This window comes from Danio aesculapii, chromosome 13 (genome assembly GCF_903798145.1).
Source record: "Danio aesculapii chromosome 13, fDanAes4.1, whole genome shotgun sequence".
NCBI lineage: Eukaryota > Metazoa > Chordata > Actinopteri > Cypriniformes > Danionidae > Danio > Danio aesculapii.
In genome coordinates, this window is record NC_079447.1 from 5,251,214 (window position 1) to 5,276,695 (window position 25,482).

Below are 25,482 nucleotides of genomic sequence, written 5' to 3' on the forward strand. Positions count from 1 at the left end.
TGACAGAGGTTTACTGTATAACCAAAATGGCCTTAAACACCCAGTAGGCACAAGACGTCAACATGACATCAGACTGACATTGTACCCCAACGTCACGCTAACATGACGTTGGAACATTTGGAAATGAAAATCGGGTTGACATCAGAACCCAACGTCAAGCCAATGTCAATGTCCAATGGCCAACCTGAAATCAACCAAATATCAATAATAATAATAATAATAATAATAATAATAATAATAATAATAATAATAATAATAATAATAATAATTCATTTTATTGGTAAATTGTGCCTTTCTGGACACCCATGGTCACCTTACAACAAGCATCAACAGCCAAACGTTGCCAGACAAGATTAGAAATGCATGTGAGAAGTTGCAGACACAAACACATCGTAAGTATAAAATAACATGATTAAAAAAAAGTCAACAGAAAGCTTGCTTAAAAAGATGGGTTTTGAGACTTAAATGTGTGAGAATACTATCACTGCTCTTTAGATCCAGGGGAAGCGAGCTCCATAGTCGAGGAGCTGCGGAGCTAAAAGATCTCGCACCCTTTGTGCTTGATCGAGTGCGAGGTGGCACCATGGAGAAAGAGTTGGCTGATCTAAGAGTGTGAGAAGGGGTATAAATATGGAGAAGTTCAGTGAGATGTTGAGGAGCAAGATTATGAAGAGCCTTGAAAGTGAGAAGTAGTATTTTAAAATCAATACGAAACTTTACCGGAAGCCAGTGAAGCTGATAAAGAAGTGGTGTGACGAGCTCATGAGATGAAGTCCTAGAGATGACACGAGCTACATGGTTCTGTCCCAGTTGGAGTTTATGGAGAAGTTTAGAAGGAAGCCCAGAGAGAAGTGCATTACAGTAGTCTAAGTCTGAAGTAACTAATGCATGGATGGGAATTGCTGTGTTATTGGTTGTAAGAGAAGGGCGGAGACGAGTAATATTAAGCAGGTGGGAATATGCAGTATGTGTAATATTATTGATGTGACCTTTAAATGAGAGTCTAATGTCTAATTATGTTACAGCTTGATGTTGTGTGGACGTTACCAATAAGACATTTATCAAACATTGGATTTCGGTTGCCATACCTCACAAATAAATGTCAGTATTCGACATCAATATGACGTTGGTTTAAGATGTTGGTTCGACGTTGAATTTTGGTCACTTTCTAACACAACCTACAATCAATCAAATATCAACGTCGTTTGACCTCGTTATTGGACATCAAAATAACATTGTCCTTAGACGCTGGCTAGACATTGAATTTTGGTCACCTGACATCACAACCTAAATCTAACCTAATATTAACGTCTTATGGCATTGTGTGCCTGCTGGGCAATAACTAAACGCACTACAGAATGTTACGTTTACACACATACACAAACTACATGTAAATGCATCAGCTTTTCACAGCGAAATACTCACTACTCTTGAGTACTGTTGAATGGTCTACTTTTTACTCATACTTTGAGTAATATTCACAACAGATACTTTTACTCTACTTGCACTACATTTTTAGGCAATTAAAGGTATTTAAGTATGATTTTTCAGAGCTCTTTCCACCACTGAATATGCTACAATAATTTATAGTAAATACTACAGTGTTTCTTTTAACCATACTAACACTGACACCTCCAACAGAGAGAGATATGTTGCACAATCAGCTAAAATGTTATATATATTTATATCTAGCATATATAAAATGCTAGAATTGGTTTTTATGTATGGGCGATATATATTGCATCGCCAAAAATGATTGAGGTCATGTCCATGTGTTTTACGATAAGTCCATATATTGATTATTATGACAGGACTAATCATTTCTGTCTTACTCTTGTAAATCAGTCTGGGGGTTGTTCCAGAAAACAGGTTATGTTGCATATTTGGGTAAGTTTAAAGTCTGGGTAAAGTGACATTATATTATGTTTTCAGAGATTTTCTTAGGAAGTTTATTTATTTAGAATAGCTTTTTATATTCAGTGGTGCATGTACTCCACTATACTGTCCTATAAAAATAAAGGTTAAAAACTTCTAATTAATGTAACTGTAGTTAATGCAATTGCGATAATGTAAAACTATTGTCAGTGGGCCACATGACCAAAATGTTAGTATTATTTACATTTACATTTAGTCATTTAGCAGATGCTTTTATCCAAAGCGACTTACAAATGAGGACAAGGAAGCAATTTACACAACTATAAGAGCAGCAGTGAACAAATGCTATAGACAAGTTTCAGGTGTGTAAAGTCTAAGAAGCAAAGCATTAGTAATGTTTTTTTTTTGAGAGAGAGAGAGCACAGTTAGTGGTATAGCCAGAGAGGCAGTTACAGATTAGGAAGGAAAGTGGAGATTAAATAGTTGAGTTTTTAGTCGTTTCTTGAAGACAGCAAGTGACTCTGCTGTTCTGATGTAGTTAGGGAGTTCATTCCACCAACTGGGCAGATTGAATGCGAGAGTTCGGGAAAGTGATTTCTTCCCTCTTAGGGATGGAACCACTAGGCGACGTTCATTCACAGAACGCAAGTTTCTGGAGGGCACATAAATCTGCAGAAGTGAGAGCAGATAAGAAGGAGCAAAGCCAGAGGTCGCTTTGTAAGCAAACATCAGAGCTTTGAATTTGATGCGAGCAGCAACTGGCAGCCAGTGCAAACAGGTGAGTAGCGGAGTGACATGTGCTCTTTTGGGTTCATCAAAGACCACTCGTGCTGCTGCGTTCTGAAGCAGCTGAAGAGGTTTGATAGAGTTAGCTGGAAGCCCGGCTAGTAGAGAGTTGCAATAATCCAGTTTGGAGAGAACAAGAGCTTGAACAATGAGTTGAGCTGCATGTTCAGATAGGAAGGGTCGGACCTTTCTGATGTTATAGAGTGCGAATCTGCAAGATCGAGTATTATGAAATTTAAGATTATTTTTTACTGATTTTCTTTAATTAAAATGGTATATTATGAAATCTCACAATTCTTAATTCCAATACAAAGTAGGACAAAGAAAAAAGTAAAACAAACTAACAAAAAGTCCACAAAATTATAAAAAGAAATAAAAAATATACAGTAGAAAAAAAACACAGCTGAAAAAAAAACCCTGTGCTTTAAGGATAGTCTTCACTGTTAAAATTAAACTTGATTTCTTATTAAAAACTACAAAAACCCTTCAGTCAAAAGCAGAGTATCTTTTTTCTTGTCTTTTATAGTTTGATTAATAATGGTAAGCACAGTCAGCGAAGGCAATAAAATGCACAATGCACTGTCACTTTAAGAGCCATGTAGTTCTGATTTACTGCATACTTTCCTTTTCATTCTGAACTCTTTATTATTTGCTATTACATATGTGAATAATCAATAAGCACTTTGTTTTGACATATTTTTGCATGTATTTGACCATTTAGATGTGCATCTTAAGCCCCTGATTCTCTATCCTAGCGCTCGCACTGCTTATTTAGTATGTTTCTCTCTTCACGTCAGATGTTTGTTCTAATTTAACAACAAGTGCCCTGCAAAGTGGACTCAAATGGCATTTTAGTGTGTTATATGTGAATTTATATTTTATTTATTTAGGGAGGAATATTATGTCACACTTCACAGGCTTCTCTAATAAGACTCTACAGGCAATGCTGTTGTGTAAATCCGTAAACTAATGTTTTAAAGTGAAATAAAGGTTGTGCTCCGGTAGAGTGCAATGAAGAAGAAGGGACTAGGGAAGGATGCACACTGAAAAGGGAACATGTCAGTCACAACACAGTTTATGCAGAGAGCTCTTCTAATGACCAGGTTAGCTGGGACTGATATGCAAAATATGCAGACCGGTGGGTGCAAAAACCAGGATTGAGAAACTCTGCCTTAAGCTAAAAGATGACTTTACCTTTTTTTAAATGCCATTCGGCAAAAGTCACACTACCTGATTTCACTGATTTCCACGTGAAACTGAGCTTTGAGAAGGAAAGGGGGCGGGATGTGATGCAATCATCATTTTAACAGGATTAATGTTTTGTCATAAGTGTTGGAGGATAAAATCAAAATTGAATTTTGATTCATTGAATTTCAATTATTTCATCCATCAATCCACTCATCCATCCATCTATCCATCTGACTAACCAACAGACAGATGTGGATTGATGGATGGATGGATGGATGGATGGATGGAACGATAGAACAATAGATAGATAGAACGATAGAACAATGGATGGATGGATGGATGGATGGATGGATGGATGGACGGATGGACAGACGGACGGATGGATGGATGGATAGATAGATAGATGAATGGACGGATGGATGGATGGATGGATGGATGGATGGATTGACAGATAGATATACGGATGGATGGATAGATAGATGGATGGATAGACGGATAGATAGACGGATGGATAGACGGATGGATAGATAGACAGACAGACGGACGGACGGACGGACGGATGGATGGATGGATGGATTAACGGACAGACAGACAGACAGATAGAGAAAAAACAGAATGCTATATTGATAAATCAACAGATAGATAAAACAATAGAACAAAGGATAGAACAATATATATACAAAGATAGATAGAATACTATAACAGTAGAACGATAGATAGAATGCTAGAATGCTATATAGAATAATATAACAATAGATATAACATAAAATGATAGAATGATCGGTAGGTGGATGGATGGATGGATGGATGGATGGATGGATGGATGGATAGATAGATAGATAGATAGATGGATAGTTTAATAGATGGATAGTTGGATAGATAGATGGATAGTTGGATAGATAGATAGATAGATAGATAGATAGATAGATAGATAGATAGATAGATAGATAGATAGATAGATAGATAGATAGATAGATAGATAGATAGATAGATAGATAGATAGATAGATAGATAGATAGATAGATAGATAGATAGATAGATAGATAGATAGATAGATAGATAGATAGATAGATAGATAGATAGATAGATAGATAGATAGATAGCTTGAGGGAGAATCTAGGTTTCAGCTGAACTCCAGCGGGCTGAAGGAAACAGTAAAAACTAATGATCTCAGTGTCTTTCATCTAGCAAACAAGAGCAGCTGTTTCATCTTAGAGACTGCAGCTAATTTCCTCACAGCTGCTGAAGTGAACTGTTGTCTCACCATGTCTGTGGAACAATCCTGATAAAAACACTGCTCCGAGCCACTCGCCAGGACTAATAAAACATAAATGCTTACATAAGAGCCATCTAGATACTACAAAGTCTACTGAGGATGTTTTCTCTTATTCAGAGCACCACAAAACAACTTAATTATTCCACAACAGGTGTTCAGATAGATGAATAGACGGACAGACGGACAGATGGATGGATAAACAAACACTTGTCTCCACGTTTCTTACTTCACATGCATTTTTATTTCATTTCTGTCATTTTGTTTTTGTCTTTTTTATCAGTCTTTGCTTTTTAAAATGTCAAGTTATTTTTTTTACTTTAAGCAAAAATACAGAATGCAATTTATTTCAGTGAATGCTTCAATAATATTCAAAGAATTATTTTAATATATTTACTTTAGGCTTTTTAATGTTTTTAATGCTGTACTGTTTTTTATGTTCTACTTAAACCATAAATGATAATTATCCTGCCTGTGAAAACAAAGTAAATTAGAAATGATGAACTATGTTATACCACCAACACTAAAACAAATACAACTGCAATAATTCATTCATTCATTCATTCATTCATTTTCTTCCGCTTTCCAGGGCCGGGTCACAGGGGCAGCAGTCTCAGAAGAGTACCCCAGACTTCCCTCTCCCCAGACACTTCCTCCAGCTCCTCCAGAAAGATCCAGAGGGGTTCCCAGGCCAGCCGAGAGACATAGTCCCTCCAACATGCCCTGGGTCTTCCCCGAGACCTCCTCCCGTTGGGACATGCCTGGAACACCTCCCTAGATCCAGGAGGCATCCTCTCGAGTTATTCTCTCGAACCCTCCATGAACCGTCACCTTATCATGGTGGAGGGGTTTGAGTGCCTGGGCGATGCTAAGAGTTATGTTGTCGGGGGCTAATTCCCCTGGTAGGGTCTCCAAAGGCAAAAAGGTCTTAGGGGACAGGTGCGATTCAAAAACCCTTTATGAGTGAAAAAATATCAAGGAATGCGATGTCGCCCGGTATGGCGCAGCTGGGGCCCCACCCTGGAGCCAGGCCTGGGGTTGGGGCTCATATGCGAGCACCTGATGGCCAGGTTTTATCCTACGGAACCCAGCTGGGCTTAGCCCGAAGTAACGATGTAGGAGCATCCTCCTGCAGGTTTGCCACCTGCAGGGGGAGCAGTAAGGGGCCGGTGCATTGTGGAATGGGTGGTGGTTGAAGGTTAGGACCACGACAACCCTGATCGCCGGGACCAGAAACTGACTGCAATAATTATTGTCTAATAATGACTCTGATTTAGAAAATAATAGTAATAATAATGAAAATGTCTAAGAAGGTGGCTCTGTGGTGCAGAGGGTAATGCTGTCGCCTCATAGATGAAAGGTCGTGGGTTCGAGCCTTGGCTGGGCCAACTGGCATTTCTGGGTGGAGTTTGCATGTTCTCCCTGTGTTGGCGTGGGCTTCCTCCAAGTACTCCGGTTTACACCACAGTCCAAACACATGCGAAATAGGTGAATTGGGCAAGTATTTTTTAAATTGTCCGTAGTGAATGTGTGTATGGGTGTTTTCCAGTGCTGGGTTGTGGCTGGAAGGGCATCCGCTGCATAAAACATATGCTGGATAAGTTGGTTCATTCCACTGTGGCAACCCCAGATTAATAAAGGGACTGAGCCAAAAAAAAAATGAATGAATGAATGAATGAATGAATGAATAAAACATCATTTGCCTTTTTTTCTCAACTCAAAATCTAATAAAATTAATAAAAAGTTCAAAACATTCTGAAATTGTCAATCTTAAAAATATGAACAAGTTTTTTTTCTTGAAAATACTACCTGAGAGTACCTTCAAATGCAATCACTAACCGTGTTTGTATGTGTCCCGTGCTTAATAGTGACATCATATCCTTGCAAAATTCCATTCAGCTTGTCAGGAGGCGGAGCTTCCCATCGGATCAACAGCATGGAATTGTTTATATGAACAGTCAAGTTTTGCGGGGCCTCTGATGGAACTGATGAGAAAAAAAAACTAAATTATTCAATTTCAGTACACATCAGGGTTATTGTTGATAAGTAAAATTAAGCTTAAGAAAAATCCACTATTGGAGTTAAAGTCAACTACAATAATAATACAATTTTGTCTAGCTTGAAGTGCTAAAATAACTACTAAAGAAAATAAAAAACATATAAAACCTTTAAAAATAAAATACAAATAAATTAATAGAAATTTAAATAAATCTAAAACTTTAGAATTAATGAGAAAACAGAAGTTATATATATATAATAAAATAAAAAAAATATATATAAATATATATATATATTATAAAAATAATAAATTAAAAAAAAAATTATATATATATATATATATATATATATATATATATATATATATATATATATATATATATATATATATATATATATATATATATATATATATATATATATATATATATATATATATATAGTTGAAGTCAGAATTATTAGCCCCCCTTTGAATCTTATTTAGCCCCTTTAAGCTAGATTTTTTTTGACTGTCTACAGAACAAACCATCATTATACAATAACTTGTACAATACCCTAACCTGCCTAGTTAACCTAATTAACCTAGTTAAGCCTTTAAATGTCACTTTAAGCTGTATAGAAGGGTCTTGAAAAATATCTAGTCTAATATTATTTACTGTCATCATGGCAAAGATAAAATAAATCAGTTATTAGAGATGAGTTATTAAAACTATTATGTTTAGAAATGTGTTGAAAATAATCTTCTCTCCGTTTACCTCTTAAGGCCCAAGATGTTTTTTCACATGCATTTTTTTCCATTTCTCTTTGCTATTTGAGCTTATTGGAACCTAATTAGAATAAAAATCTAAGTATAATGTTTTGATATGATGTACTTTTAGAGAAAAATGATGTCCATATATGTGGAATGGTGGTCTGAATTGATATAAAACACTTTTTCCTGAATTTTATTTAATGCATTTATACCATAGATTTTTTTTAAAACTTGCTTTGACTTGCTTTTATCAGAGAGTAAAAACTATTTTTTCTCCATTTTGGACAGTTAAAAATAGGGTTTGGGACGTTTCATATTCTGCAAAACAGTTGCAGGATGACACTGTATGTCTAACAAAATATAAATATTTAAGAGCTCAAATGTGCTGTCCACATATGTGGACACTCAAGCCCTAGGAGGTTAAACAGAAATTAAAAAAAATAAACAAAAACAACAACAGTATATAAATAAATACAATATTAAAATAAAGAAATCTAAAGCTTTAGAATTAATGTGAAAATTGAAATGTAAAAAATAATTATAATTTAAAACATTAACAAAAAAAACAACATGATATACAGAAATAGTTTATACAAATATAAAACATATAATTTAAAATATTAACAAAACAACAACAGTATATACATGAATAAAATTATTTAAAAAAATAAAAACAAAATAAAAATTACAGAATTATTGTGAAAACTTATTTTTTTTTAAATAATAACAATAACAACAATATATCAGTGATAATAAAACACATTGATTTCATATTGACTGTTAATCATCTCTTAAGCATGATATAAATTATCGACCAGAGACAAATGGTTCAGAAGCCAATAAACCGTTTTCATATTGCATTATGTTAGTAATAAAGTGTGAGATAAACCTCAGTGCTTATCTTTTAGGAATCCAGAGGAAATCCTTCATGAACCCAACCCACAAAAAAAAAAAAAACACTACAGCTAACAGCTTTAGGCATGGGACTATAAGGCTTACCTCGGTTTGGATAAGTCAAGCTGTTAAAATTTTCTCTTATACTTTTCCTAGGGTATATGTTAGGTTTTTTTAACATGTTCTTTCAACTATTTTATTTATTTTTATTTACTATTTTATTTGTTTTTAGGAAGCAGTATAGAAAAATCCACAATATATTGTTTAAGGGGAGTAATAACATTTACCTTCAAATGGATAAAAATAATTTTTAAAACTGCTTTTATTTTAGACAAAATAAAACAAATAAGACTTTCTCCAGAAGAAAAAATATTATATGAAATACTGTGAAAAATTCCTTGCTTTGTTAAAGAAAAAAAAAATTACTAATAATTCTGACTTCAACTGTATCGTTCAGCCCAAGATCCCAGTGTAGCTGCCATTACGGCTTGTCATTGCCACTATATTGGTGTTTTTGATGACAGAGTGTGTTTAGTGTATATCTCACCGCCCTCAGTGGTGTTGCTCTGCACCCATGCGCTGGGTGGCGATGGGCCGATCTCATTGCTGCAGGACACACTCATGTTGTACCAGGTCATGGCCTTCAGGTTGTTGATCTCATACTGGAACGGAGGCACTGCGGTGCTGTGAGCCGCTGTAGGGCTGCCCGCACCCAGGAGCTCTCGCACCTACAATACATCACAGAGAGCGATGAGGGTTTATTGCAAAAAAAATTATCAAAGTATATTTATATAGTGCTTTCCACAGTGATTATCGTTTCAAAGCAGCTTTACAAAAATGACGATCATCACTTTTAGTTGTGCTTTTTTACCAAGTGATTATGTTGAAATGTGATATAACATATATTTTATTATCATTTTTAATCATTTGTGTGCTTTGCCAAATTTATGTTTTAATTATCTTTTTAGCATATTTCTTTGTAGTTTTATTATCCCTCTACAGCACAACGTTGCTCTCAGGCAACAGAAAGTTTTCTTAAAGGGCACCTATGGTGAAAAATCTACTTTTCAAGCTGTTTGGACAGACATATGTGCATGTATGGTGTATAGACCGTCATATTGGGCTGATATAAACACACCCAGTGCTTTTTTTTTCAATTTAGCAACATAAAAACGGTGGACCAATTGGAGCGGTTTTCAGCTCGACCGCAACTTGACGTAGGAGTGCGGTCCCCCCGCCCACCGAATTGATTGACAGCTGCGTATTAACATGTCCCTGTAGTCACGTGTATAATCATATCAGCAAGACCAGACGTGCGCAAAGCAACCGGGAATAAAAGGTCTGTTCAGTTTGCTAGGATCATCAATCATCATCAAATGTGATCAAGAGTGAGTTTCACATGTTTAAAATGTTTTAAAACAGAGCATGTGTGTAATGAATTACAGCGGTTTACTTCAGCTTTACTTCATCAGCACAGCCGCGTGTCAGAACAATTATAAAAGACGCTTCAGTCCCGGTTTGTGGACGTTAAATCATGTTTATTTTGTACATTAACATAACAGATATCCATACAGCAGTGGAGATTAACCTGTATCCTGTCACATTTGCGTGCAAAAAGAGTGCAAAGCTAAACGCGCTCTGTCTGTGTGTGTGTCTGCTGCTGTGTGTGTGCGCGTGTGTGTTTGTGCGCGCGCGTGAACTTTGTGTGACTCATCGATGCAATTGCACAACAAATACTCATTGCTAAAGTTTTTACTGTAGTATTTCTGACAAACGCTTCGTGAGATCTGCTTCCTTTAAGTCTGTCTGTTGTCTGACGCAGCCGAGGGAGGAGATTAAGGCACGCAGAAAGGCATGTAGAAACGGTGGGCGGGGAGGACTAGCCTTAAAGGCGCAGTACGACAAAACAGCCCCCTAGTGCAAAAATGTATATAATAGAATCTTGCAAAAGGTATAATGAAAAATCTGATGGGTGTTTGGAGCTGAAACTTTACAGACACATTCTGGAGACGCAAAACACATATATTAAATCTGAAAAAAGAGCTAACCTAGGTGCCCTTTAAGGCTCGTGCTAAGCACAGATTTCTTAAAATGTTTGCAACCAATTAAAATGTTAGAAAAAATATCAATAAAACCTCCAATAAGGTGTGGGAGACACTATCTTTTTAAAAAAGCGTGTTAAGACGCATCTTTTTAAAATTGCATGTATGGTGTGTGTGGATGCAAATGTGAGGACTATTGTGTGTGTTATTGTGTGGATAAATGCATCTATGCATGTACATATTTGCTTTTCTCTGAGTATATATTTGTTGTTTATTATGCTTTATTTGTCTCTACAGTTTTATGTGGTTTATTTTAATGCTTGTTTGTTGTTTGTGAAGCACTTTGAGTTGCATGCATGTAGGAAAAGTGCTATACAAATAACATTTATTATTATTATCTAGCACCGTCTGAAGGTGGAGCTTCATTTTCTGACTTATGGTGACAGAAGCACATGGTTTGAGAATAAGTGAAGATTATTTGCTTAATTAACCTCATTTAAAGTAACATGTACTGTACAAAAAATGAGTGTATTTGTGAAGTTGTAGAGAAGCCTTTCGTCAGGTTTTATGAAGATTTTTTTTATTATTTATTTTATTTTTTTATGTTCAGAAATTCTATTTTTCTTTTCGTCACCTCAGGACAACATTATGCGATAAGTGGTACTTTTTAAGATGTGTTTACTGACATGTGGGCATTTTCACATATTATCATTATTACATATTGTATTATTTTTCATTTAATTGTACTTATATATATATATATATATATATATATATATATATATATATATATATATATACTATATAATATATATATATATATATATATATATACATATTTTGATAGAAAAATGGATGTAAGCTTGTTCTATGGAAGTAAAGAGCAAGATTCTACATCCTCGGGTAACATGCCGGATCCGTTACCCCGATCTGTTCCGGGACCTCGCAATTCACATATTAAGCACTGAAGGTGACCCGTACCATACTGTACTAGTCAGTGGAAATGGGCCATTACATAGGGAGAATGTCAATCAAAGTGTTTCTGCAGACTGTTTTTATCAAGCGTGACTATAGAAAATAGAATTAATTCCTTTTTACCATTAAACACTGCTTGAAGTCACACACTGTTGCCACACTACTGCGCTTAAACCACTTATAAACGAGATTTTTGCATGATAGCTCCCTTTAAAACTGTTCTTTCAGGGTAAAAACCTGCTTGTTTTACTAAACCAAAAAACCTTCTTCTGAACTGAATACTATGCTCCTTTCATCATATAATGCTGACTCTAGTCTGTATTTACCGTGATGTAGCAGATGCTGAGAGGAGAGAAGCCATCGTGTCCTGGAGTCCAGCTTAACAAGAGTTTATTCGCCTCTCGCTTCACCACTGTGACCTTTGACACTTTTTCTGGAAGCTCTGAAAACAAGGAGAAGGAATGTGAAACTACAGTCTGTGAGGTTTGATGGAAAATTTCTAAAGCACAAAAGAGTTTCAGTGTTAATTCTTGGACTATTTTGTGTGTTAACTCACACTGTAACAAAATATAAATAAATACTTTTTTGAAATAATGTTACAACAGCATGAAGAACTTGGACTTTTAAATAAAGTAATTAATTTAATAATTGTAGATTAGTAAATTCTTAATTAATAAAATTATATAAAAATAAATAAATATAAATGAAATATAAAAAAATAAATATAAAAATTAATAAATAAAATAAAAACTAACATTTTTAAAACAAAACAATAGATAAATATGAAATAAATATAAAAATAAATAGATTAAATAAATAAACAATGAAATAATTAAAATAAAACAATACATAAATATAAAATAAATATAAATAAATTAATTAAAAAATAAATAAAAATAAAATAAAATAAACCATAAATAAAACAAAACAAAAACCACAGAAATAATTAAAATAAATAAATATAAAAGTAAATACAAAAAATATATAAATAAAATAGATTTGTAATTAAATTATTAAAATTATGTTTTAAAAATAGTAAATAAATATAAAAACAAATAAATAAAATAATGAAAATAAGATAATAAATAAATATAAAAATATAAATAAATAATGAAAATAAAAACATTAAAATAATAAAAATAAATATAAAATAAATACATAAAAAATAAACAAATAAAAATAAATAAATAAAATAATAAAAAATAAATATATATATATATAAAAAATAAATATAAGTAAATAAATTAATAAAATAAAATAAAAACAATAAAATAATTCAAATAAAACAACACAAATATAAATTAATTAATAAAAATGAAATGAAATTAAATTAATAATAAACTAAAACAAAATAAAGTATTATTTTATTTAATGAAACAAACTGCATGGGCTTTACCTTTAATATTGATGTGAGCTTCTCTGGACGCAGTCAGGCCTTTCTCATTGTGAGCTTCACAGCTGTACTGAGTGGGTGCATCAATACCTGCAGAGCAGAAAAATAAAACACTTTCTAACTTCAGTTTGCACAAACTAAAACCTATTTAAGTTTTCTGCCTTCCAGAAAAAACATTGATGCTCTGGGGTTTTCAAAGCATTCTAAAATATACAGAAGGGCTAATAATTCTGACTTCAACTGTACATCAAATATGCACTGTAAGGCCAAACGCATGCAGGATTGTGTAACCTTCACCGCCAGCATGTGGCACAGTAAGAGTCTTTCAGTGCCACTCCATGCCAACACTCCAGTCCCACTCGGACACAACCACAACCATAATATCCCTTTTGTGCGAGTGCATTTCTGCTCATGCTCGGAGACGCACACACTGGGGTTGAAAGGAGGCTATTTATTTGCTGATGTGCACGCTTTTAGTATCAAACGCTGTCTATCTCCGACTGACAGCAGGACAGATCCTGACTTAAACACCACAGCGGCTGGAAAATGTGGAGAAATTAGGCAAAATTCAACTGTGAGGTTTAACAATGTGGCTTTTATTGACATTTTAGTAGTTTGAATCGATAGTTTGTATAAGAAATAATGGTCACTTTATAATAATGTTTCATTGCTTAAACCAGGGGTCACCAAACTTGTTCCTGGAGGGCCGGTGTCCTGCAGATTTTAGCTCCAACCCTAATCAAACACACCTGAATGAGCTAATCAAGGTCTTACTAGGTATACTTGAAACACCCAGCCAGGTGTGTTGAGGCAAGTTGGAGCTAAACCCTGCAGGGACACCGGCCCTCCAGGACCCAGATTGGTGACCCCTGGCTTAAACTAACCAGAGCTAATAGTGAATAACGCTTGTACAGCATTTATTAAGTTCAGCATTTACTGATGCATTATTAAAATCCAATTTAATGCCTGTTAACAGCAGTTAATGCACTGTGAGTTAACAAGAGCTAACAATTAGCAACATTATTTTCATTAACTAACATTAACAAATGTGAATAAATACTGTAATAAATGTATTGCTGGTTGTTTTTCATGTTAGATTAACACTGATACAACCAGCATAATATGATACATAATATAATAATATAAATAATAATATAAATTTAAGTAATAGAATAATATAAATAATATAATAATACCAAGTCTGTAAAATAACAGAAAAAGTACAGGCAACCCTATCAATATCATATGTTGTTGGAAGAAAGATCAAGGTCTCATAAAGCAATTTAAAAGCACAAAAAGAAAGAAAGAAATTAGTGGTAATTTACAGATTTTTTTTTACAGTGTGGGTTCTGTCTGGAAATGAGAACGTTTCTTGAATGCAAATGTTCCTAAATGATACCTAATTTTCTGAAACCAAGTTACAAATTTGCATATTAGAAATTTGCGGTGTTCTACTGTAATCAAGTACCGCTACTGTAGTTGAAGACAAAAAGGAGACATTTAATGTAAACATTTGTCAGGAATTTATTCAATGCAATATTAAAAATAAAGGTTTTGTACAGCTAGTGTAAAATGTAAATTAATTACAGTAAAATGGTATAAAAAATGTCATGCTGTAAAATTAAAATGCACTAAAGGCCATTTTACCATTAAAAAGGGGCAGTTACAGTAACATGCTGGCAACAGTGCTGCTAGTAAGTCACCGCAAAAATACAATAAATTGTGTATGAGCAGAGTTTTGAACAGCAAATTGACTGAACCCACACAGAAACATTGTCTATATTTTAAGGTGCTCTATAAAAATACATTATACTAATTATTATTATTATTAATATGTATTAATTATTCTTGAGTTAAACTTCCCTGAGAAAAACAAGAAGATATCTTACTTGCTGGCATCTACCAGCATTTATTTTGTGTTTAACAGAAGGAAGAATCTCAGATTTTGCACAAGTGACAGGCGAGTAAAAGATGTCAGAATAATCATTTTTTGGGTGAACTATCCCTTTAAACAAACAGCCACTCAGAAACGAATGAACTGCAACTAAACCTGTAACTCTTATACACTGTTATCTATGGCAAAAACACCCTGTAAAATACCACATCCATTCTTTAGAGTTCACTACTGTACTATGCACTGCATTGTGGGTCACCTAAAAACTTTTACAGTAACTTACTGCATATTAGAAATTTGCGGTGTTCTACTGTAATCAAGTACCGCTACTGTAGTTGAAGACAAAAAGGAGACATTTAATGAAAACATTTGTCAGGAATTTATTCAATGCAATATTAAAAATAAAGGTTTTGTACAGCTAGTGTAAAATGTAAATTAATTACAGTAAAATGGTATAAAAAATGTCATGCTGTAAAATTAAAATGCACTAAAGGCCATTTTACCATAAAAAAGGGGCAGTTACAGTAACATGCTGGCAACAGTGCTGCTAGTAAGTTACCGCAAAAATACAATAAATTGTGTATGAGCAGAGTTTTGAACAGCAAATTGACTGAACCCACACAGAAACATTGTCTATATTTTAAGGTGCTCTATAAAAATACATTATACTAATTATTATTATTATTAATATGTATTAATTATTCTTGAGTTAAACTTCCCTAAGAAAAACAAGAAGATATCTTACTTACTGGCATCTACCAGCATTTTCTTGCGTTTAACAAAAGGAAGAATCTCAGATTTTGCACAAGTGACAGGCGAGTAAAAGATGTCAGAATAATCATTTTTTGGGTGAACTATCCCTTTCAACAAACAACCACTCAGAATCTAATGAATTGCAACTAAATCTGTAACTCGTATACACTGTTATTTATGGCAAAAACACCCTGTAAAATACCACATCCATTCTTTAGAGTTCACTACTGTACTATGCACTGCATTGTGGGTCACCTAAAAACTTTTACAGTAACTTACTGCATATTAGAAATTTGCGGTGTTCTACTGTAATCAAGTACCGCTACTGTAGTTGAAGACAAAAAGGAGACATTTAATGAAAACATTTGTCAGGAATTTATTCAATGCAATATTAAAAATAAAGGTTTTGTACAGCTAGTGTAAAATGTAAATTAATTACAGTAAAATGGTATAAAAAATGTCATGCTGTAAAATTAAAATGCACTAAAGGCCATTTTACCATAAAAAAGGGGCAGTTACAGTAACATGCTGGCAACAGTGCTGCTAGTAAGTTACCGCAAAAATACAATAAATTGTGTATGAGCAGAGTTTTGAACAGCAAATTGACTGAACCCACACAGAAACATTGTCTATATTTTAAGGTGCTCTATAAAAATACATTATACTAATTATTATTATTATTAATATGTATTAATTATTCTTGAGTTAAACTTCCCTGAGAAAAACAAGAAGATATCTTACTTGCTGGCATCTACCAGCATTTATTTTGTGTTTAACAGAAGGAAGAATCTCAGATTTTGCACAAGTGACAGGCGAGTAAAAGATGTCAGAATAATCATTTTTTGGGTGAACTATCCCTTTAAACAAACAACCACTCAGAAACGAATGAACTGCAACTAAACCTGTAACTCTTATACACTGTTATCTATGGCAAAAACACCCTGTAAAATACCACATCCATTCTTTAGAGTTCACTACTGTACTATGCACTGCATTGTGGGTCACCTAAAAACTTTTACAGTAACTTACTGCATATTAGAAATTTGCGGTGTTTTACTGTAATCAAGTACCGCTACTGTAGTTGAAGACAAAAAGGAGACATTTAATGAAAACATTTGTCAGGAATTTATTCAATGCAATATTAAAAATAAAGGTTTTGTACAGTTAGTGTAAAATGTAAATTAATTACAGTAAAATGGTGTAAAAAATGTCATACTGTAAAATTAAAATGCACTAAAGGCCATTTTACCATTAAAAAGGGGCAGTATAGTAACATGCTCGCAACAGTGCTGCTAGTAAATCACCGCAAAAATACAATAAATTGTGTATGAGCAGAGTTTTGAACAGCAAATTGACTGAACCCACACAGAAACATTGCCAACCAAAGCCAAGATATGAACAGGAACATTTTGCAAAGTTACATTTATGACCTTAGCTTTAGTTCATAAGCAAAAATGGCCAAACAGAAAGAACTTCTTTTCATAAATCAAACAAACTAAATTTAGGCCATCTATATATATATATACACATATATAAAATCTACGAAAAGAAACAGATTATAAGTATATCTGTGTGCCAGGAAGAAAACTCTACACTTGTGACAGCCTGTAATTATTGGGTTTGGAGATCAGCCATGGGCGCAGACTCTGCATTTACATCTGAAATCACTCTGGGATGGGGTTTACAACAACATTAACAAAAGAGTAGCAGAAAGAGCAATGCTTAATACACTAATGCACCAAGGTAATTCCAAAATATTCTTTAAAAAAGGGGACCTATTATGCCCATTTTTGCAGGATGTAAAATAAGTCTCCGGCATGCTTAGACTGTGTATGTGAAGCTTCAGGTCAAAATACCCCATAAATAATTTTGTATACCTCTTTCAAACTGACCAGGGGTTTCCCCCCCTCAGATGACACATACAAAGGGAGAATGTCAATCAAAGTGTTTCTGCAATCAAGTGTGATTATAAAAACTAGAATGAATTCATTTATCATTAGAGGCTGCTTATATTCACACCGTTGCCACAAAACTGTGTGGCGCTATCTATCCATCTATCTAAATAAAATGCAACTGAGATTTCTGCAAATGTCAAACTGTAAATTCTGATAAATCTAAAATAAGTATATGTGTTTTTGTTGATAGTGAAGCACAGCACAGCACTGCATCTGCACAAAGAAGGGGGTGTTCAGTGTGTCACAGCGGCTGTAATGGAGATTGATACTGCTCCACACAAGATACATTCTGACATGCATTTGGGAATGCAGCAAAAGCCATTCATCTTCACAAACTTGCAATGAGATGCACTCGGAAATTAAATCTAATTAATTACAATTATTACTGTTATAAAATTAATACATTAAATGATGGTCCATAATAACACAGGCCTATAATGACGAAAATAATAGTCCAGTGGTCTCAACAGAAATATTTTATTTATTAGTAATTAGTAGGGCCAGACAGAATCTGCGGACATTTTTTGCTATTTCTGCAGAGAATTTTGTGAAAAGTCTTCGGATTTATGCGGGAATGATTTTGGGAGTGTCATACCTAAAAACCTAACATACAGTACGACATAAAAAATAATGCCTTTTTAACTTTTATTAAATGTTTGCAATGCAAATACAATTAGATTCTCATTTTTGGTAAACAAAGCAAGTCTCTCATATAATAGATCTACACTTGATAAAGTTGACTTTTGGGTTTTACAGTGAAATGAGTGGAGTTAACTCAAAATTGGCTGAAAGTTAATTCTACTCATTTGAAAAGAGTTTTGAACTCAGTGTTGAAGGAAACGAGTTAATTAACCCTCGACCGCACGCATTATGATAAATCTATTTAAAAATATTAGACTTTTTCTTTTCTTAAAAAGCTTAACTTTAAGTGCTGTAAAAAAAAATGGAAAATTGGAAAAAGTTATTTTTTTAAGGTACTTTATGAAATGTTACCACATGGCAACAACGTCCAACAGTGGATTTAACTTAGAAATTTTTAATTTAAATATTTCCTTATAATTAATAATTTTGTTGTTTGAAGTGAAGTTTCATAAACTAATTTCGAGAGGAGCACGTGATATGATTGAGCACGTCTGGCCGCTCATCTGTAATCAGTAATAATCCAATCAGAGTGATCCTAGTTTACTATAAATGGATCATTTTCTCCCTACTGCTCTATCTTCGTTTGGAAGAATCCCCCCTTCCACCCCATCTCCTCCTTTTCCTCCCTTATCTAAAGGGGGAGCTCTCGAGACCTACCTGATCTCGGATCTCCTGATATGCTTATCGACTGGGCGGGAGCCCTGGGCTCAAATATCTCCGAGCTCAAGGTTCTTTCCCGGGACAGCATGCCAAACCTGCTTTAAACGCCAAGCATATCTAAGTGGGAACTCTTGAAATGATTTAATTGGTGTTGTAGTATTATAAGCTTTAACACAGAACTTATAAATGACACCTTATACACACTTTCCAACAACTCATATTCCCACAGCTTTCATTCACTCCATTCTTTTTGCTGAATATTATTAAAAACAAACCTAATATTGTATTATCATGTATACAACATACAGCAAATATAAACATTTTCTCCAGTAAATATTATAACATATAAATAACAAGTCTTGTATATCCAGAAGCATCAGAATAATGTAGCTACTAGCTAACAATGTTTATGTATATTATACTATTTACTATACTACGTCTGTCTTATCTGCCTCTGAGCTAACTTACCTGAACTGCCTCTATCAAATGTCCAGTCTGCATCTCATCCATCTCATCCTCACTTTCATCTGCAGGAAGAGCCAGTTTTGTCCTTTTCTTGTTTCACTTACCATAACATGGTGGTGGTGCTCGCTAATACACTGTTCCCTGTATTCATATCTATTCAAAGTAGTATTTCCATTAAAACTAGATTTTATCCATAATGCAAATGTCATTAACATATGACTAATCAACATTATATTACTAGCATTTATGTTGTTATTGTTGCAACTTAAAGTTCACAGCTGACCTTGCTAGCTAGCTAACTCATTGCGATATCGCACGTTCCACTATTGCACAGTGTCGCCGTTTGGTAACACATACATTTGATCGATGTACAAGAGACTAATTTGATTAAAAAAAACTTTTTTGTTGTGAATATGTCATCATAACTTACTGGAGGTGATGTTTTAGATTGTTTTGTGGATCTGACATAATTTGATCTTTTGTTTTTATTGACGTTTACAGTTGCATTCAGCAACTACTCACAATAAACGCCAGCCTGTCAGAACTGGACCATTCGCTAAGCCAGGATATGGTAACCTTAGTTACTGTTGCTATGCCTGTCAAGCTTTCGTGCCTGGCACGGCTTTTACAATGTGTATGCGCCGGTGTCAGACATTGCCAGGGATATAATGTCATTTTTGGCAAACAGGCGAGATATTGGAGAACGCCAGACAAAAAAGGACTGCAGTATGCATCACAGGAGTGATGCAAGACCAACGACGAGATGATCCCAAGGTTTCCATGGACCGGGCCGTATCCAGAGCAGCTACTGTGGTGGTCATGGAAGAGTGGAGAACATGAGACTGATTCCTGTGACGCTCCAGAGACAGACGAGTCTTCGCTGAGGCCAGCTTCCAGCCTCCGCCACTGAGACTGCAGCTCTGCACAAGACGTTTGGCCAGCGGAGAAATTAAAATGGTCGTGCCCAACTGAGCCTGGTTTCTCTCAAGGTTTTTTTTCTTCACTTTCGCTAATTAGTGAAGTTTTTTTTTCCTCTCCGCTGTCGCCACTGGCTTGCATGGTTCAATATCTGTAGAGCTGTGCATCGTTGAATTTGCTCTTCAGTGTTTGGACTCACAGTAGTGATTACTAAACCACACTGAACTGAGCTTAAACACTACAAACTGAACTACACTGTTCCAATTTACTATGACCTTTTATGTGAAGCTGCTTTGACACAATCTAAATTGTAAAAGCGCTATACAAATAAAGGGGAATTGAAAAAAAGGAGTATATTCACGACATAATAGGCAACCGATTAGAGAATAATTCAATCAAAATTGAACCTAGCTTAGCCTAGCCGCCTCATATACTAACCATTCAACAGCTTTAGTTCATGCACAACAGGAGAGGTGAAAAAGAACCTAATAATAACAAATTAAAACCACGATTTCCTTATTTTTAGCCAAAAAGCCTGATAAATTGTTGTGCAATGAAATACAGCGTTACTAATCAACAAGGAAACACGCATGGACAGAGCTTCTACATAGTTCATTCATAATAAGAGCAGCCAGAAAGGGGAAATTGATGGACTTGTGCCGAATATTAGCATCATTGACACGTAACAGTGTAGAGCAAGTGACTTATTACTGTCAGTGTGTTTGTGTGCTCTTTATAAATGACTGAAAAACAGCTGCAGGTAAAGTATATTGATTGCAAGTCCTCAGTTTGTGATCACATCTCTGTTTTGTTCTGTTGATTTGTAATTTCAAATATTCGCAGCTTGAAACAGATTGAAATATGAAGTTCAGTAAAGTTAGCAACAGATTTGCAGATTCGTATTTTCCAGATCAATATCTCATCATGGCTTATTCTCTATTAGTATGACTGAGTTACTATAGCGAAGGCTTAAACGGAGCAGTGCTCATAATGTCGAGCGAAAAAAGAGAAAAAGACAGCTGTGAAACATTATCTGCTTTGTATTTTTGTAGGAAACTCAGTTTAGATCTGTTTAGGTTAAGAGGTGTGTGAGTTATTGCCATCAGTCTATCACTAAATGTGTCAGGAATATCAAAACAAAACCAACTTAACTCCGCTCTTTAGCGTCCCTCATAGAGCTTGATCCACGCTGGAATATCTCTCCTTGGGCTTTTGGTTTTGAAAAGGGAAAAATTCCACCACCCTGTCCAAACTTTTAGGATATCGGGTGTCAGATTTGCACAATCCATATGCACAACGCGTTGGCCTGTTTCCCTCACTCGAAAGCTTGACAGAGCCCCTGTGCATAGCTACGGTTGCTAAGCCACGATTGGTTGGTGGCGGTTTTTGGGTGTGACTTAGCAAAGGGTCAATTGCGCTTCAGAAAAACACTGCATGTCATGTGACCGAAGCACATCATTGGCTACTCTAAGGTCTTCTCTTTCCAACAAAAAAATTATGTTGGGCTTTAAGAAACAGTGGCAGGGAAATGAACATAAGTATCATGTTGCTATATGGTGACACCGTGCAGTAGAGGGTTAAACGCCTCATTACTTCAGCTTAAATGGAGAAAGTTCACAGTAATCAAGTAGATTTGTTTTTGAACTCAAATGGTTTGTAGCAATCGGTTTCCTTCATCGGTTTGAGTTGCCTTAACTTAATGGGTTTTACAGTACTCAGTTGGTTTGAGTTCTCTTCATTTATTAGGTTTTACTGTGCTCAAAGTGCTTCATTTACTCAAATGTGTTGTGGGTTAAATGAACTCAGCATTCATGTGCACATTTTGTAACATGAGCAGTAATTACTGGCTATGGTTCCTATGATGGGAAACTTCATATCCAGTTCTGACTAGTTCCCTTTTAATGGAAACACACATCACAGCGTCCAGAGAATGAAAGAAAGAGAAAGAAAGTGTCTGTGTGTGCATTATGTAACGCATCCATTGTGTGGAGACGGACAGTGAGTCTGAGCTCAACGTGGAAAATCAGAGGCTTCTGTGTTCACATTGATTGAAACAGTTTCAGTAAGAAGTGCACTTTAAAGGAGAAGTGCATGCCATATAGTTTGGCTTTTGGTTTAATAAGAATATTAAAATAATTAACACACTTAATTGATCATATAAATATAGACATCACGCTTTTTGAAAGGACACTATACATGTTAAATACAGTGGGGGAAATGCACCTCATTGTATTTCTCAGAAAACATATTTCTAAAGGTGCTATTGACTTGAAATTTTCCCCAGATGTGGTTACAACCAAAGAAATCCATATATGCAAGAAAACAAATCTAAATAGTTTACTAATGAAGTTCTGTGTAATAAAATAAAACGACACAGGGAAAAAGGTATTGAACAGATGAAGAAAGGAAGATGTAGAAAGGCAGTGAAAGCCCAGACAGCAGCTTAAATCTCTCAGTAGTTCTTCAGCAACCCTCTGCCCTTCCTCAGTGTAAATAAATATCAGCTGCTTCAGTCCAACATCTACATTAACAGGAGGATGAAGATGAAACCAGGGTGGACATTTCAGCAAGACAATGATCCAAAACACAGCCAAGGAAACTCTCAAATGCTTTGAGAGAAAGAAAATCAGGCTGTAGAATGGCCCAGCCAATCACCTGACTTCAATCCAATAGAAAATACAAACTAATGAACAGATTTGATAGATGAAACCCACAGAAGCATCAAGATTTTGACACTGTTCAAGTCTGTGAAAAACTCACACCTGAGCAATGCAGGCGATATCCATATGAAAAAACATTGATCCAACTACAAGCTTTACATCTTTATATCGGTTTCATATCTTCTAAACATGAATTTTGTCACTGATTTGGAGCACACTAGCTTATAGATATCCTAAAACCTAACAATACTGATACTAACGTCTAAAGAACTGTGTAATTTCATGGGACGTTTAATCCGGGTCTAAAATAAACAACACTTCCAACAGCATCTAAATTGACCTTCATTGTATTTGTTTATTTTGCATGCTATTGTTATTTATTATCATGTAAAAATCTATCAGTTTAATAGTTTAACCTTGCATATATTTAAAAGAATGTGTGGTATAAGGCTTCACCTTAGGTTTGATCATTGACTCTTCACAAATCTCTCTGCAGGCTCCCGGGGCCCCTAAATGAGCCTTTTGTGTGTGTATGTGTGTGTGTGTGTGATATCAGCACTGCCTCTCTATAGCACCAGTTGAATAAACTTTAACCATAAAACTCCAGCTTTCACAATAACTCAGGTTTACGCTTGTTGCCAAGAAACCGATTACCATACCAAGGAGATTAACCATAAAAACATTCAACCCTAACTGAAACCATGAGCGAGTGCTAATCTCACTGACACCATGCTAGGGTATTCCAGAAGAGCATTTTGGATGGTTGCTCTGGGGTTCTGAGTGATTGCTAGGTGGACCAATCAAGACAAAAATAAAGGGGGGTGGGTGTGGTGTAAGTTGATATAATTTACATATATTATTTTGTTAAATATTAATATAACTATTAACTAACACGAAGAAACAGAAAAAACTGAGATCAGCTAAATCCAAAAGAACTTTGGCAATGTCTCTAAGATGCTTTAAAACACCACCTGCAAAGCTACCCTGAAAAACGATGAGCAAGTGTACCAAGTGTTTTAAATGCAGTGTGGTCGTACCCAATGTTGATTTGATTTAGGTAATATTAGAGGTGTGAACATACACTGGTCTCACGGTTCAGTTCGGTTACGGTTATCATGCCATCGATTCGGTTCAATTTGATATCTCGGTGCATTGACAATGCTTTCCATATACAGTTTTATTTTTTTTTTCACAGCACAGCAATTCTTATATTAAAATGTAGAAATATATTATATATTATTTGTAATACAGATTTGTCTTTTAATACAAACAGTCAGATATATAAACTGTACTTTTAAACAACACGAGCATTTATACTAGCAAATAAACAAACATAAATATCCCGCTTGCTTTCTGAGCCTTGTCTACTAAGTTCTTTCTTACACCCCTTTGATTGGTCACATGCTCAACAGAAAGGGCAGCGTTTGGCTCTTACGTGCTGGCGCTCTTTACAGATGAGTGACACTGATAAACGGCAGCGGTGATCAATTCTGAAAAAAATCCTATAACGTATGAATTTCAGAATTTGATGGCATTTAAAATAAAATTTCATTGTAATCTTAGGGCTTCTATACTTATTGATCTAGCTGCATCTTTTGTCCACTGTCTGTGAGGTGAACGTGGCGTTAGACACGTTTTCTATCTCATCTTACATTTTCTTAGCCAATCAATGTGTAGAATGGCTCTCTCTCGTGAGTTAACATTCCTGCAGCGTGCGGCCCTGCTTAAGACAGTCGTTTTCAGGTTGAGGTTGATTGTTTAAGCAATAAAGTTTTAAAAAGTAGTGCTGAAAATGAAGGACAGGGGAGTTTGCTCTTGATGTTCTCGTTTTCCCCATTCAAATGAGTCATGTGAACGTGTTTTTCCAAAGTTAATCTCATCAAAACAAAGCCACAAAATCAGCTCATTACAGATACTCTAAATAGGCTCATGCACACCTCATTGTGTTAAAAATTCAGAAGGGTGCACCGCTTTCAAGCCAACCAGCACTATGTTGCGGTCCATAAAGCATCCAATTTGTACACCAAAATGAATCCCTTAATATCTGGCAACACACGCAGGACAGTGACTCAGAGGTGGAGTTTGAACGTTCCCACTGAGGTACGCCTAGCTTTTAAAAAATTTTTGTTTTATGTATTATGGTAATTTGCACATCATGTCAAAACCCTATTTATCTAGATAATAGCTGTACTGTATGACTCGTGTACGATAATTTTCCTCCAAATATAATAATTTTGAGGTTATGTATGTATATGTATATATATATATTATATATATATTTATATATATATCTATATATTATATATATATATATTATATATAGATAATATATATATTATATATATATATATTATATATAT

General features: G+C 34.8%; 1 protein-coding gene across 1 annotated transcript in view; it reads right to left on the reverse strand.

Annotated features, from left to right (window-relative positions):
* The window catches only part of mertka (c-mer proto-oncogene tyrosine kinase a), a 78,488-nt gene that overhangs the window by 34,947 nt on the left and 18,059 nt on the right, over positions 1-25,482 (reverse strand). The window contains exons 4-7 of the mRNA XM_056471424.1: positions 13,179-13,265; positions 12,109-12,224; positions 9,313-9,493; positions 6,962-7,107 (exon numbers count right to left, since the gene is read on the reverse strand). Of these exons, the coding sequence (XP_056327399.1) occupies positions 6,962-7,107; positions 9,313-9,493; positions 12,109-12,224; positions 13,179-13,265 (530 nt within the window). The remainder of the gene's footprint in view (positions 1-6,961; positions 7,108-9,312; positions 9,494-12,108; positions 12,225-13,178; positions 13,266-25,482) is intronic.